Here is a 17,070-nt window from a genome sequence, read left to right as displayed (position 1 = left end):
CAGGACTAGCTTGGCTATGAAGCTCACCAGGCAAGCTAGCCTCTGACTCCCATCTGCAATATGGCCATAATATTACTGGCCAACCATCTGCTTTTGAGTATTTCATGAATATTTCTTCAGGAAATCACGTTACCGTTTTCTGAGGTATATCGCAGATCCTGCAGAGCAGCAACGGCAGCCTGAGTTCCTTGCATATCCTCTGCTTCTGTGATATGCAGATACTGCGTAGGGGTTTCTTCGGAAATCTCTGTTGTCTGCTGCAAAATAAGCCAGTGACTGGTGATCAAAGGGAATTACAGACTGGCTGGGTCTGTAACCTGCTTTCCTACCGAGGAAATGGCATTCAAAGCAGCCCGGCTGCATCAGTGTATTTATCCATTGACTGAGTGGTAGTTCTTTGAATGGAGACACACTCTCTGATTTATTTGTATGCTGCATTTAGATACAGGGGAATCCTTGCTGTTATCTCAAAAATAACTGAGCAGATGCAGGCAAAGGAGTCATCCAGATGGTGCCTTGGCCGCTCAGGCAAAATGCTGGGGACTGAGTCATCCATGGAAGGAGCACTTCTCCCACGGCTGGCCCATCCAGGGCAGCCCTACCTGATCCTGATCTTTCCTCTATGGGAGGAGGGAGAGGTAGGCGAAGAAGCTTTGCAGCGTGCAGGCCTTCTCCAATGTGAGGATCATTTTCCTAATGCATCTCTGGGGAACCAATAATGTTGGGGGTCTCCCCAGACCCCTGATACCATCCAGTCTGCTGAGGCCTTGTTACCTGCCCTTTCTCCCATTTGGTCATGGCTGTTCTTTCCTGCTCTAAGGCACAGGTAAGAGAACAAGAGATGCTTAAACTCACCCAGATTCTGTGAACCCTGCTTCAGAGCTTGGTTTGCCTCATTTCTGTTTTTGAGCTGTTCTCCTTTTGGTTCAAGCAGGGAAACTGCACATCGGTGTGTGCATTTTTTAAAAAAATTGCACTTCTCCCATTGACTAAAGGCCGATAATGTGTATTACCTGGAGAAGGGCCTTCTCTGCAGTGGCACCCCGATTGTGGAATATGCTCCCCAGAGAGGTTTGCCTGGCACCATCACTTTATTCTTTTCAGCACCAGGCTAAAACCTTTTTATTTTCCCAATGTTTTGAGGTTTGACTGTTTTAAATATGGGTTTTATTGTTGATTGGTCAAGAATTTGCTATGTGTGCCCCTAAAAAAGCACCATATCCAGGAACACTTTAAACTGCAAACCTTCCCTGTTAGGAGGAGGAAAGCCACATCAAGGATAACTGAAAACTAACAACCAGATCTGTAGATTTCCCAACCCACAGCACATCTGTCTTGTTTGAATTAAGTTTCAGTTCAGCTTGTTCAGCTTGAGCAGAGAGACAGCAGATGGCTTGGGGAATGGCATTTCATTATATGGTTATTTACTTATTTGCCAACAATATCTTATAACTTTTCCAGCCAACAAAATGGAGAGTGCAGGATACATACACACATACATACGCATATGCGGGTTCTTTTGGCAGATAGTTGATATTTACACATGCAAGAGATTACTGAAGAATATTGAAGATTTTTTCATGTTGTAAGGCAGTTTATGCCTTAATATTCACCTTTTATTTCAATTTTCTCTTTCGCCCTACCACTCTAGAAAACAATGGTCCAGGAAAACCTGTCACCATTTGAACTTACCTCCCATTTCGTCTCCCCATCGTGCTCCACGAGTTTGAGTCCATGTTTGTTTTTGAGGTGCCTGTTGAATTCCCATTTTGTACCATACACAAAATTGCACACCGGGCACTTGATACCACCTTGGGGAAGGAATAACATGACCAAGAAGAAATTAACACAGCTTTTGTTCCTGGTGGGACATCGGAACCCCCTCAGTGATGTTCAGTTGAGACATAATCATACCATTAAAGATAAAAATGAGGAGAGCGCAAAAGTTGGTTTGAAACTCAACATCAAGAAAACTAAGATCATAGCAACCGGTCCTATCACCTCCTGGCAAATAGATGGGGAAGAAATGGAGGTAGTGACAGATTTTAACTTCCTGGGCTCCAAGATCACCACAGATGGGGGCTGCAGCCAGGAAATTAAAAGATGCTTGCTCCTCGGGAGGAAAGCTATGGCAAATCTAGGCAGCATACTAAAAAGCAGAGATATCACCCTGCCAACAAAAGTGTGTATAGTCAAGGCTATGGTTTTCCCAGTTGCAATGGATGGCTGTGGAAGCTGGACCATAAGGAAGGCTGAGGGCAAAAGGATTGAGGCCTTTGAATTGTGGTGCTGGAGGAGACTCCTGCGAGTCCCTTGGACAGCAAGGCGATCAAGCCGGTCAGTCCTAGAGGAGATCAACCCTGACTGCTCTTTAGAAGGCCAGATCCTGAAGATGAAACTCAAATACTTTGGCCACCTAATGAGAAGGAAGGACTCCCTGGAGAAGACCCTGATGCTGGGAACAATAGATGGCAAAAGGAGAAGGGGATGGCAGAGGATGAGGTGGCAGGATGGAGTCACTGAAGCAGTCAGTGTTTGCTTAAGTGGACTCTGGGGGATGGTGGAGGACAGGAAGGCCTGGAGGAGTGTTGCCCAGGGGGTCGCAAAGGGTCAGACACGACTTTGCAACTAGCGACAAAAGATAAAAAGTGAGTCAGCCCAGGAATGGGATCTTTCTGTGACTTGCTAGGAGAGATAAGGAGATCTGGACCCTGGAAGCCACGATAACCAACCCGGGACATAGAATCTCAGGGCTGCTTGGCTGTTCCCACTGTGGGTGGAAGCATCCCCAAAACTGGTGGGTTATTTTGATAAACAAACCCAGGCAATGTTTAAATGCCAAGGAGTGTAAACCTGCCTTGCCATCAGTCTCCGTTTATGTATATTTCTCATCCAGTCAGACTCTCCACCATTATGTCATTAATAGCTTTGAAGCACCATTAAATGGCAGCAAATTGCCAGTTCTATAACTACCGAGGCAGAAGAGATACTTGGATTCTTTTGCTCTAGGCAATAATGTGCTGCACACTGTCGTGTGTATGCACACACCTGTATGACAATTTTCTTAAGTCTTTTGCATCAACCAGAAATGGGTCGAATCTGCTGTGACCATTATATTCCCCCCTTCAAAGGGAATTTATTTAGGTCCTAGTTCCTTTCTCAAAGTATCTGGCAATTGATCAGACTCTTTGATTTGCATGTGTGCTCCAGACTGGAAAGTTTGCCCTGATTCAAAGGAAGCCCTGAAATCGTGAACTCTTATGATAAAAAGGCCAGAACTTGTTAGAAAATGCCCTTTTGTTCTGCTTATTAAGACAAAACATAGCCTCAAGCTCTCAGCTAAGTCCCTTCCCTATCAGATCTTATTTTAAAAGCATGGCAGAGAAGTTCATGTACAGCATGCATTGATTGCGAATGAGGGCGATAAACCCAGAAAATGGACTCCGTTCTGCTGGACCTTCAAAAACAAAACCAAGCAAAGAAAAAACCCCTGAAAGAACAGACACAGTCCTGAAGGCAGATTTCAGAAATAGCTCCGTTATTCTGCTAACGTGCAACCCTGTGCCATGGGTGGCCCGCATCTACTACTGGTTGGCTCTGAGAGCCAGAGCAAAAGTCCTCCTCGGGTCACCCACCCCTTGGATCCTGCAGTGGATGCCACATGGGTAGCTGCCATCATGTTGTGATTCCACACCTGGACGCCACATCCCTGGCTGGATGCAGGAATGAGTCCAGGTGCCATGCCACTGGGACCAGTATTCTCCCACTCTAAGCCAAGCTCCTATAAATGGGATTTAACCAACAAGAGGGTTCCTATTTTGGAACGGAATTCATTTCTCTAATTTGCTTGTACAACCGAATTAAAGTCAGGCTCTTCTGCTGACATTTATTAATCTTCAAGGATTTTCTAAGAACCATCTATTATCTGCAAATGCATTAGACAATGCAGGCTGCTTGACTTTATGCGGAATTGGAATTGCTTCTCTGTCAAATGACTTAATATGCAACAGTGCATGACATTCCAAGTACCTTTAGCGCAGGACAGGACAAAGATAACATCAGTTACCAAATCTGAAATGAAATATTCATTCCATATCACGCTCTTAATAAAAACTCAATTAGAAGAAAGACCTTTCTATATTTCTTTTAAATTAAAATTACTGTAACAATAACACCCTGTTAATTAAAATGGCCACCTTTGTCATTGTGACTTTAATTAAGGCGCAACAAATGGAAGTTTGCAATTGAGTCAGTAGCATAAAACTGTGAGCCAGTTAATTGACATCACAGCTAAAGAAAATTAATTTCTACCCAATTCATTAAATACTGTGGCAATATAGTGAAAAAAAGGTCATTGAATGACATACCTTATCTACTTCTGACACCAGTGTACATAGTCAAATCATATTAAAATATTTCACGTTCCTGAAATGCCAGCTGAGAAATCCCAGTGTTGTTTTCCCCAGCCCCCAAAATGTATTAATTGTCCCTTGGAATCATGTTTAATATCCAAGGGTCTCAAACGAAAGTGAGTCCTGGGCAATAAGAAACCAAAAACACCCTAAGGATCTGTACGGGAATGATGGCATAGACAGCCACATGTTTTATAAGGTTTCCTATGGCCTTACTTATAAGGCTTCCACATGGTCCATATGATTGCTTAAGGTTCCTTGAGTTCAGATTAGAGTTGGTGGGGTGGTATGGAAGTTTCCCATGGGGAAACTTGCTAGAATTACTGCAACCCATGTCCCATGGGATCCCTCTCTTCTGCAAACTGTGTTGCACCAATGGGAGTGACCCCTTGTGCCACAGGGATTTTTGTTCTAAAAGCAAGCCCAGAAATAAGCAGAATCCCTTGTTTCCCCATCAAGTAGGCTTACTGCACGGAGAAGCAGGTGCTTTGTTTTGTTTTTTAATTACAGTGCCAATATCCCTAATTACCTTTTTGATGGTAGGGAGAAAAAAGTCATTGGAATCTTTGGCTGATATTTGAGAAATGGCAGGGGAGTCCTACATCAATTTAGTGTATCTTTGTGATCCCAACCAGACAGTACAAATGACATATAAAACAAACTGCAGATTTAGGACTTTAGGACATGACTTGCTATAAATGCTCAGAAGACAAATGTTCTGCTGGACACCTGGTTCTAGGAGAGGTCATCCCCTGCTACCTAAGTCATGGGGCTGTGGGGAGGTAATTGGAAGCTGGCCACGAGGCTTGGAAGACTTTGATTCAAGAATGGCCTGTTATATTTGGATCCAGATAACTGGAATGAATCAGTTTGTTGAAAACAGATCAAACTTGCCCCGCTGATCAGTACTAAATGTTTCATTTGTCAGAGGCAAAGAACTGGGTGTGCCTTTATCTTTTAAAGACATTTGACCCGCTTTCATGCGTATTTAGAGAAGAATTAAATCCAGCATACATTCAACAAACCTAGTTACATTCTTGTCTTCTGCTGGGAATGTGCATACAAGCTAAACTTGAGCTTGCCAAAGTTCTTCAGGTACCACCCTGAAGTTTGCTCCATCTCATGTCCATGTCTGACTGCAACCTTCACTTTTTCTTTTTGCATGAAAATGTGCAAGTATTTCCATGTGCTTTTCCCTAATATGCACATTAATTCTGCACTTCTTTGGAATGCACACATTCGTCTCCCAGTGATTAGAAAGTATTTGTGTGCATTTTCCAAATAGATGGATGCTGTCCAACCGATAATTTTTGGTCTGCAAATCACACTGCAAGCTTGGAAACCTACGGTCTTTGAAAATAGATCGCATTTGAGTCCATGTTCAGTCAGGGAGATAAGAACTTAGTAAATCCTGATCAAAACCTGAAACAAATTCCTCATAATCTCTATCCAAGGATGATTAAACTTGATGAATGGTGCTTTTACATTCTTTTGCATGAGTAGCTTCTCCTGCTTTTACACATACATCTTTCTCTGCAGCCGAACATCTTGGCTAACCATGCATCTGATGAAATTGGTGCTTGCCAGCGAACCAGTCAAAACCCCGGTTTGTCTAATTCAGTTGGGTCTACACTGACTGGCTTGCAGGAGCTCTCCAGGCATAAGGAAGACCGTGAGCTGGATCAAGGTCCATTGAGCCCTGCACCCTGTTGCTCACAGTGGCTAACCAGAGGCCTATAGGAAGCCCACAAAACAAGGATGGAGGCCTTCTCTTGTTGTCATGCCCCGAAGACCGGTCTTCGGAGACAAGCTGCACCTGATCCTGGAGGCAGCCTTGCCCCTGGATTTTTCTCAGAATTATCTGGCAACGTCGGAGTTTGAACCTGGAACCCTTTCTTTGCATGGCACTCTGCCATGGAGCTACAACCCTTGAAAGGTTCATGTTGCAAGAAATGCCTTCTTCCAGAAGGCACCGCAAGGTGACTGTCTTCTCCATCACTTCCCAAAACTGGACCCCTCCCGCAATGTCACAATACGGCTTTCGTGTTAGTTTTGTCTCCTGCTCCTATCTTTGCAGGGGAGACACCGTGTAGTTTCTGAATGCATTCGGCTTGTGTCACCATTTCCATGCTGTTGCAACATGGATTAGCACTTCTGATAGACGTGAATTGTTTGCCAAAAATAAAGAAAAAAAAAAAGAATAATAATAATTTGGAAATGCTTTTAAAATGTCACGCTTGGGAGAATGATGTTTTATTCATTATCTAGAGCTGCAGAGTTATTCTGGCATCTATTCTAGTGTAACAAAAAAGGAAATTTTAAAATCCCCACAAGATGCTTTTTAAGGGGAGGGGAAGTTCTGCTTTTTGTCATTCAACATGGGGGTGAACATGTAGACATTGTAAGGAGTAGAATAAGAAAGTCAGCTTTCCCAAACAGCTCAGCATTTTCAAGCACAATGCAATCTAATTTGGCTGCCTTTATTTTCCCACTCGCAGGCATGTTATGTGCTAGGTTATTTCCTGAATCTTTAAATCCGTTTCATATTCCACAAGTTAGTGAGTTGTGCTGCCAGCTTACCAACTACGCCAACAGCAAACATCTCTTGGGAGATTAATGCCCATCACTTGAACATGTAACTATCTAATTTGTGGGTGCGTCCAGATTCTACAGTGTTCTACAAAACCCTTAAAAACCATAGGACTTAGAAACATAGACACTTTGAAAAGAAAAACATACATTCCCCTACTTCCCTCATCTTCTGACCTTTTAGTGATTATCACAACAGAAGACTTTATAGTATGCAGTCCTGAAACAAGCTTAAAAACTCACAACTCCGATGCTCAACTCATCATTTGGAAATCAGGTCCAACTGAACTCACATCTCAGGAATGTGTGTAGGAATGAAATGAGTGGCGAAGCTCCATGAGAGGGATACTTCGAGTCCAAGCAGGATTTAACCCCCAGAAATGATGCACAAGTGACACAGAGCAGATCTGGCTGGCTTTTCATGTAATGATCTGTATGTCAGCCTTGCTCGCTCTGCTCCATGCTGTCTATGGAACCAAACACTGCAATTCTGTGCAACTGGTTCTCCAGAAATCAAGACTAAAAATACATTCATGCTTAGATGTGCCAGGCCTACACAAAGGTGGAAATTTAAAAATATATAAAGGTAGAACTGGATTGATCCTGCCACGCTGTACCACTTCTCAAATACAGAAATGACTGTTTTGCTTCAGGAGTGCCCTTGGCAATGTTCCCCTGAAGAAACAGATGTGTGATGTAGGAATTTAAACCTGCATGGATTTTCCAAACTGATCCATAACAGGGTATCGGACTCCATTCAGTTCTCATTCATGTGGATTTTAATTCTCCCATAATGCTTGTGAAGCACTTTTCTTTCCTGTAAGGGGTGCCAAAGTCACTCCCCAGGCAGGGGGAGAAAGATTCCATCACCATTCGTGAGTGGCAAATTTCAGCCAACTGCAGCATGTTCCCTCCAACAGAAAACAAATGGTCTCTGAATTTGCAGAAGTGTTCTTGCATTGTGCTTCGAGAACAAACAGGTTACCTTGTTGGAGAAGAGCTTCTGCAGCAAGTTCTCCAGAGCCTGCATTAACGTATTCCTCGCTGGGATGTTTCCTGTTGTAATGCCTTTTCAGAGAACCAGATATATTGCAGGAATAATGGCAGTGGGCACACCGGAAAGGCTAGAGAAGGGGAAAAAGGACATTGAGTAGCCATACTTACTTCCTGGTTTAGAACAGCACTTGAGGTACAAGGCCCAGAGATCAAGATTTCTGGCTTGATCATAATGTGAGTTGGATCAGCCTCCTTATGGTTTTGTTCAGATTGCAGGATGTTGCCCAGCTGTTAAGTAACCCACAGGTTGAGAGCTGCATAGGGACCATGCCTGGTTTCCATTATCAGCCCTTGAATGTCACATTTGAAGGTGGTTCCCTTGTCATCTGTACGGGTACACTTAGGATTGTTTGCATACTTAACAACCCCAAGTTAACCCATGGCTTCTCCTCAGGTTAACCTGGAGCTGTTTATCGCACGAACAACCAGGCTTCCATGGCACACAAAACTTCCATGATATAGAACATGCCGCAGCAGAAGGATCGGACAGCAGCCCAAGAACATCACTTGCTCCGGAATCTCTTTCCCTGATAGACAAAGCAGTAGGTGGTGTTGGGTAGTGGCTGCAGGACACACACAGAAATGTAATGCTCAGTTTGAGATGCATCCTTTTACATCTGAGCAGGATAACCTTGGTCACACAATCCACAGAATGTGTCACCCCCTTTCCACTGGCAGGGCCACTGGCCAATGGTGCACCATCTGCTACTGTGCTTCTTGCCAACCTAGTAAGAGTCTTTCCAACTCGTGGTGTGACCCACAGCTCAACCGTCCAAAGTTTGCCTCCACAGTTGTTTTTCCTTTGTCCCCTGAGACAACCTCCTACATGCCGTCTTGAGGGAGGTGGTCCACACATTCTGCTTAGGGCAGGTGTGTGTAACATGCAGCCCGCAGATTTCCTGCACCCTCCTGGAGTCTTCGCCATGTTCTCCCCCCGACTGTTACCGCTGGACCGAGCACATGAAGCAGCAAAAACCATGCCAATTTAGTAGAGAAAGATGGCACGTGCCATCTTTGTTTTCCTGCTAAGCTGCCATGATTTTTCTTGCCGTGATGGTAAATTTGGCAGCAGGAGTGGGAGCAACAACCAGTTGGTCTGGGGAGGTGTGGTAAGCACCCAAGCCCTTGACATTGCCTGCCTTGATACAGAGCTAGAAGCTCCTGTCCGTGACGCTCACCATGTTGCCTTTCCCCACATTGATTCTGGGATTTCAGAGACTCTGCCTACCACAAACAAAGCAGTGCTTGGGGAAGAAGGCAAGAAGATGTGCTCTATTTACCTATCCGAATATTGCTTTTCACTACAAACAAATGCCTTGCTTGGGAACTAAAGCTCAGAATTACCACTGCTCCTTAACTCACTTCAGAGCTAGTCCAGCTAAAATGGGATCTTACGCTTTGCAAAAATTAATCACTTCAGAAAAATCAATCAGTACAGATGTCCAACAAAATTCCCTTTGGAGACCTCAAATAAATCCATGTAAATAGGTTTGCTGACTCGAATACTGAGTATAATGATGCATTAACATTTTTGAAACATGGTTTGAGTACACAAAAACTCCGAGAACTAGCTATTCATGTTCCTATTCTACCAATGCGGAAATGATGGAGAAAGGTAATAGAAGTCACGGAACAGGGAATGCCTGTAAATCAGGAGTTTCCTACCCAACTTTAAGCTTCCTATTTAACAAGGTTCTAGGCAGAGCGATGGCTTCTTAAATTGAAGCAGTCTTGAAATATATTTAGACCATTCCAATCTGGGTTTAGGTCTGGTTTGGGGTCAGAAACAGCTTTGATCACCTTGGTGGATGACTTATTCCCTCAGCCGTTTAGTTCTCAACAGTTTTTGATATTATTGACTATAGAAAACTTCCATGGGTTACTGTGATGGTCCATTTTGTTCACATGAGGGATCGGTGGGGCTTGACACCAACAAACCCCTCACAGCATTACTGGCTTTCCTTGCACATTCTCAGGCATCCAGGCCAGCAAGAATTATTTCAGAAGCAGCTGTCTGGGTTGATCCTGTTTCACAGTGGTTCCATTCATACATGGTGTCCCCTTCCAGAAGGTGGTGCTGGGAGATGACTCTTCTACTCCACAGGGTCTAATATTATCCCAGGGTCACAAGGATGGTGGCCAGGTTGTGGGCAGGGCGGATGCCATACGAGATGTGATTGAGGAAACTGGGACTTTTCAGCTTGGAGACGAGGAGCCTCCGCGGGGATATTGAAGCAACTCAGAAGGGATGTTGTGGTTGAGGGTTGTGACCTGTCCTCCCCTCTGGTGGAGGGAAGGATGCGGTCCAGTGAGGCAAAGCTGAAGGAACTGGGCTTTAGGTCGGATGTCAGGCGGTACTTCCTGATGCTTAGGACCCCTGGGAAATGGAATGGGCTTCCAGAGGAGGTGGCAGGGGCCCCATCACTGAGGGTGTTCAAGGAAAGACTGCACACCACACGTTGGACAGTATATGAGCAGAGCAGAGCTGCTTGTGCTGGGGCTCAAACCAGATGGCCCAGGTGGCCCCTTCGGACTTGCTATGTTTCCATTGCATTAAACATCTACTTGAAGCCGCAGAGGGAGGTGATCTCATTCTGGGATGTGGACTGAAGGGCCTTCAATATGACGATGGCATCCGCCTCTGCCTCGCCCTTTCAGAAAACACAGAGGAGGGAGTAGGCATCCTGAACGAGTGCCTGAGCAGGGGTGTGAACTAGGTGAGGGCCAACAAGCTGAAGTGGATGCCGGACAAGACAGAGGCAGAGGGAGCATGTGCTTTCTCTACCCAGTTCAGTGGTTGTTAAGAGGTCCTACCTGGAACAGGGCTGTATCCCCCTTTAAGAACAAACACACCTTTTGGGGATATGCCTGGATCCATCACTGCTCCTTGAGGCTCAGAAGGCCTCAGTGGCCAGGAACACTTTCATCAGCTTAGCTTGATATACCTGCTGAGACCCTACCTGGAATAGATAGCCTGGCAACAGTTCTCTATGCTCTCATAAACTCTTGGATGGATGCCTGCAATGCCTTGTGCAAGGGGCTACCTGGAAGAGGATTCACAGGCTTGGTATAAATTAGAGCTGCCGGGTTACTCTCTAGGACCAGCCAAAGCAGCCATGCAATGCCTGTACTTGTTAGCTGCACTGGCTTTCGGGTCTATTCCTGACACCAGTCCAAAGGACTGTTGTTGACCTTTAAGGTCCTGAACGGTTTGGAACCGAGCTATCTAAGGGGGCATCTCCTTCTGCATGAACCTGCTCAGCTCATATTCAGGGCCTTCCTCCAGGTACACCTGCCAAAAAAGCTAGGTGGGCAGCTACACAAGAAATGATCTGCTCGGTGCTGGCATCCCACTTATGGAACAAACTGCCTAAAGATATTTGTTTGGCACCTGTGCTATTATCTTTCTGGTGCCAGGCAAAGAACTTACTTTTCTCTCCGGCATGTTTAGACACCTGGTACTAGGCTATTTTTGCTGTTTTATTTATTGCTGTGATGTTTCTTGTTCATTATACAGTTTTATCCTTTTAAATATTTGCATTGTATTTTTTATTTTGTTTCAGCACTGTTGGTTATTGGGTGGATTAAAAATGAAATGTAATAAATAAATAAAAGGACAAAGGCATGCCGCTTTAATTACTGTGATAAACCATAAATCCTTCTGATCTTTTTCATCCCTCTGAAACATTCTTCAGTCATTTCCTCTACATGTGTTTTGAAATTATATATATTTCTAATTTAGCACACAGAATTCTAAATAGAAAAAGTTATTGTCTCAAAGAGTGTGCTACTGCATCAAAGTTGAAATAAAATGAAATAAAAGGGTTTAACATACTTTTAAAAACACTTAAAATGTTATGCTTTAAGGATATTATGAATGCCTTTGGGAACTCAGTCTGGAACTCAGGAAATAAATCTACAAAATTCGATTTGAACAAATAAAAATATGTCAAATATCACGGATGAACCCATAATGAAGGAATTAAAATACTTTCTTGGGGTCACAAGGTCTGCATATGAATTTCAACCTCTGTGTTTCCATTATCACCTTAAACTCATTTTCTTAGCAGCTTTCCACAAGTCAGCTCCTTCTAGATGTCTCGCAACCCCACTCCCCTCCGCCTCAGTCAGCAAGGCCAAGGGCAGGAATGCTGGAAAACATCTAGCGGGCCTTCGCTTGCAGCAGATCGTTCTACGGTCAGTGAAAACTCATCTCTGCTATTGTTCAGGGTTGTTCTTCTGCCCATTTTCCTTGGTTCCAGACCTTTTTGCTCCATCCCTCAGCTCCACCTGGCAGTTCTCCCAACCACCCCATGTTACCTTTCCAAATGACAACACTTCACTGTAGACACGACAGGTAGCTCAAAAGTTAGCTCCTGTCCTTCAAGGTGAAGCTCCTTCTGTCCTTTCCTAAAGAAGCCTCATTGCCCAGCATGACACAATTGGCCGCTCTCAGTCTTGCATCTACCAACATGGCTCATCCTCTCCTAGGCATTTCAATAGTCCACAGTGCTGCTAATCAGTTCTGAAATTCATCTTGTCCATTAAATGTGCACTTACTAAAGGCCACAAAAATTTTGCACGTTTTTAAAAGATGCCTCCTTTAAAGATGCAGGAGTACATCTATCAGCTGAGTTTCATGTGCATTCAGTGTTTCTCAACTGGCATTCAGCTTGATTACTGGTTGCATAGCCAGAAGCGTGGCTTCTAGATTGAGAGAGGTATTACTACCACTCTATACGACTCTGGTGCACCTGCAACTGGAGCATTGTGCTCAGTTTTGGGCCCCTTGTTACAGGAAGGATACAGCCAGGTTAGAGTCAGTGCAGCGTAGGGCCACAAGGTTGGTGGCCGGTTTGCCGTAAGAGGTGAGACTGAGGGAACTGGGTCTCTTCAGCCTGGAGAAGAGGAGACTCAGATGGGATCTGTTGGTGACATGCAGGTATGTGAGGGGGTGTCACACGGAGGTAGGGAGAGCCCTGTTCTCCCCTGCAGAGGAAGGCAGGATGCGCTCCAACGGAGCAAAGCTCAGGGAGCCAAGGTTCCATTTGGATGCCAGGAAGCACTTCCTGACAGTCAGGACCCCAAGGGTGTGGAATGGGCTTCCACGAGAGGTGGTTGAGGTCCCATCGGTGCGGGTGTTCAAGGATAGGCTGGATGTCCACATGGTGGGCATGTCGTCAGCGGAGCCGGCTGGAGCCGGGGGTCAGACTAGATGGCCCGGGAGGCCCCTTCTGACTTGCTCTGTTTCTATGTTTGTATGTTACTGGTGGTGCAGAGGTTATACAGGTCTACTCAGAAGTAAGCACCACTGCATGCCAAGGGCCAGGCTCTCAGATGAACACAGCCTGGCAAAGGCTACGCATCCGTCAGTGCAGTACAGGCGTGCCAGTGTGCTTTAGTGTCTCCTCGAACAGGAGTGACACAACACCACAATCACACTCGAGTTCCTTCTTTTTTAGTGGAGTTAATATAGAAGTTCCCAGCAGAGTGCTCATTAATCACGGAAGAATGAGAAGCTGTTTTCTTTAAAGACCAGATATTAAATGTCTTTGTAAGCAAGAACAAACACAATTTTTCATCGTCTTTAATAAAGATGAAAGTTTTGGCTGACTGCAAATTGCTTTATTATTTTGCAGGGCCATCTGCCTTCAGACTTTGAACATAGGGCAAATTCAAAATCTAAATGAATAAACTGCTCTTAATTCCATTCTGTGGCAGCTGGACTAAAAAAAGCACCATTGAGACTAATTGCTTTCCCCATTCTCCTATGAGAACTGAAGAAGAGCAGGAATGCTTCCTGAACCCCCGTATTTACTCACTCTCCTTAGCTGCACTCTTAAGAACCAATTATCCAATTCCTTCACTCCTTCCAGAAATCCTCCTCTCTCTCCACCAACAGTGTAGCCATTTGCACAGAACAACCTCAGTTCCTGTAACTTGGAAGAGGAAATTTGGTCTGCTGTGGCATTTTTCATCATTGCTTTAAAAACTACCAAAGCATCCCACAAGAATATTGCTGCATAGTCAATGATGAAGCTTGTCCGATGACCATGGAGGTGGGGAGAGACCTGTTCTCCCCTGCAGAGAAAGGCAGGACGTGCTCCAACAGAGCCAAGCTCAAGGAATCGAGGTTCAGTTTGGATGCCAGGAAGCACTTCTTGACAGTCAGGACCCCGGGGGTGTGGAATGGGCTTCCTCGGGAGGTTGCTGAGGCCCCAACGGTGAGGGTGTTCAAGGATAGGCTGGACGTCCACATGGTGGACATGTCGTGAATGGAGCTGGCTGGAGCCGGGGGTCAGACTAGATGGCCTGGGGGGTGCCCTCTGACCCGCTTTGTTTCTAAGGCCCACTCAGCCATAACATAGTTGACTGGCAGGGAAGAAAGGCATGGTCTTCTCAGTAGTGGCACCCAGATTCCTAAATGCAGTCCTGGGAAAGATCTGCCAGTTTCCACTGAGGTTTGCGTTTAGAGGCACACATGAAGATTCACCTATGTCTGTTTCAAATACAAAAGTGGTTGACGGTAAACTACGGCATGGGCCACTCTGAACCTAGAATGGAAGCATGTGACTTCCGACGTGAGGCGACACAGTCCCTACAGAATAGTTAACAGTGTCACTTCAATTTCTGCCTTAACGTAAGAAACTGCCGGATTCTGATCCTGCCACCTCAGGAGCAGTTTGCGACAACCCTGGCCGTGCTGCAGGTACGGGCTGCATCCACAGTCCCTCCTTGGCCTCGTGGCCACTCACAAAGCCGAGCCAGGCTTCTCACCTTGAAAGATGCGTGCTGCTCCATGTGCCGAAGAAGCTGCGGTTTCTGGGCGGCGGTATAATCACACACTGTGCACTTGAACTGCTTTCCTGAAATAGAAACCAACCAGTTCAGAAAGCGATGGTGGGCCCCACTCAACAGAGGAAAACAGTGGATGAGGTTGCTCTCGAGAATATGCAATTGCCTTGGGGCAGCAACCTTGGAAACACCTAAATGTTAATCTCTTTGAGGGATGCACAAATCAGGAGGTGCACGGCATTCTTTTAATCTACAGCTGCAGAGGCCACTGTGGTTTTCGTTAGACAATCTAAGGGTAAATAGACACGACACGGGAGGTGCATGAACAGAATCTCTCCAGGGTTTTCTCTCTAAGTCCACAGCTTCCACAGAGGGAGAGTGAACTGGGTTTAAGGAAGCAGCACTGTGGAAAGTGTTCTTTTAATCTTCCCTCTGCAACATTTTCCCAATCTGACTCTAGCTCCACTTCCATTTTCTACTTGCTCTGCTGGAGAAGACATTCACCAGGTCAAACAGCAAATTTGGGGCTGGGGAATTTAGGCTGGTGCTGAGGGAAGGGGGCTAACCTGACCCAGCACCTCTCCCCTGATCTGTCTCTCTCTCCTACCCTAGAAGCCACTTTCAAATTTAAAACATTTTAAAGCAAAGAACAGGAGATCCTGAGCAGATCTCCATCAACACATTTATTTTTCCCCCAAGATACTGATAGCCAGGGCTGCTCTGAAATATCCAGGAATTCCCTGTTTAGGTGCAGTGAGGTTATCAGCCTAGATTTTCAGGATACGTTACACTCTGAGGCAAAAGCCTCTATTTTCGACTGAATAAACAACTACACCCCGATTCTCATTTCACAACCCTGAACATGCCTACAAGTCTTGCAAGGGATTAACTTCTATGCCAATCCTTTTAATATTCTGCTCTCCATCATTTGTTTAATTGTTCAGTTTTGCACAGTCCAATTCCAAACTGCAGAGCAGTTCACGATAGTTAAAGCATTCCCCTTGCCTCTGCTCTAATGCTAAATTGGTTTGCTTTCTCTCTTCCCTCGCAGCTTTTGAAAAATTGTGTTAGAATCTGAGTATGAAGAGGGCATATTTAAACCTGCACAGAGAGCTGTTCTTCTCCCACCCCTTCTTTATAACCAGAACAGAGAAGCTGTTTGAAGCCCCTTCAAAAAAAGCTGTCAGAAACATAAAAGGGAACCCAAAAGTGCAAGTTGAAAAGGCAAATCTACACTAACTTGTCAAGAAAGTGGGTTTCCTTCTCTAAATTCCAAGTTGTTAGTGGAATTTGGGAGCAGTGTATATAAAAGATGACAGTTTCTGCAGAACAGAGCAGAGAAAAAGCTTGATGTTTAAAATGTTTTCTGTCTAATTGAACTAAGGAAAAAATCAGACTCTCAGCTTCTTTAGTTACAGGAACAACAATAAACCCAGACGTGGCTATTGCACAGCCCTGTTGCTGTGTGGTGTGTGTGCTGGTTGGCCTTCCGACCGCTGAAAAAGCTGGCCAGCTAATTGCGGGAGACAGAGAACTGGACTGGGAAAACTTTTTGTCTGATTCAGCACACTGCTAACTTCTTGCACTCAAACCAGGTATCAAACACGGCACACATATTTTAAAAAGCAGCATTTCCAAGAGGGATATTTGGATATCTTTACAGAGCTTAAAACTCTCTGTCTCTCTCTCTCTCTCTCTCTCTCTCTCTCTCTCTCTCTCTCTCTCTCACACACACACACACACACACACACACACACACAGACACTGCAATGGTGAAAGTTATCAACAGCGTGTTTGCAAGAACTTCGGCAACAGAACACCTCATTTTTAAACGGTGCCATTTTTGCTAAGGTGCCATTAATTGGGGAAACTCAAGTACTTTGGGCACCTAATGAGAAGGAACAACTCACTGGAGAAGACTCCGATGCTGGGAACGATTGATGGCAAAAGGAGAAGGGGACGGCAGAGGATGAGGTGGCTAGATGGAGTCACTGGGATGGTGGGTGTGGGCTTGGGTGGACTCCAGGGGAAGGTGGAGGACAGGAGAAGCTGGAGAAATGTTCTCCATGGGGTCGTGACGGGTCGGGCACAACTTTGCGACTAAACGAAAAACAACAACATTCATTGGCATGTAAATCGAGATGTGCAGAAGGATGTACCAGGATTCCACTCAAGACAGTTGAGTTACACTGTGGCGAGGATTGCATTTGCTCAACAC

The 17,070-nt window shown here is 45.1% G+C and overlaps 1 protein-coding gene across 3 annotated transcripts in view; it reads right to left on the bottom strand.

Annotated features, from left to right (window-relative positions):
- ZFAT (zinc finger and AT-hook domain containing) overlaps nucleotides 1–17,070 on the bottom strand; it is an 84,118-nt gene that overhangs the window by 16,157 nt on the left and 50,891 nt on the right. For 2 of the 3 annotated variants that reach the window (XM_044452871.1, XM_044452868.1), the window contains 4 exons: nucleotides 14,835–14,923; nucleotides 7,987–8,125; nucleotides 1,693–1,811; nucleotides 134–257 (listed from right to left, as the gene is read on the bottom strand). In XM_044452871.1, coding sequence (XP_044308806.1) covers nucleotides 134–257; nucleotides 1,693–1,811; nucleotides 7,987–8,125; nucleotides 14,835–14,923 — 471 coding nt within the window. The remainder of the gene's footprint in view (nucleotides 1–133; nucleotides 258–1,692; nucleotides 1,812–7,986; nucleotides 8,126–14,834; nucleotides 14,924–17,070) is intronic. The other variant, XM_044452870.1, reaches the window with a different exon arrangement.

This window comes from Varanus komodoensis, unplaced genomic scaffold (assembly GCF_004798865.1).
Source record: "Varanus komodoensis strain SLA01 unplaced genomic scaffold, ASM479886v1 scaffold75, whole genome shotgun sequence".
NCBI lineage: Eukaryota > Metazoa > Chordata > Lepidosauria > Squamata > Varanidae > Varanus > Varanus komodoensis.
Note: the sequence above shows the minus strand (reverse complement) of the source record. Positions and strands in the feature narration are given on the sequence as shown.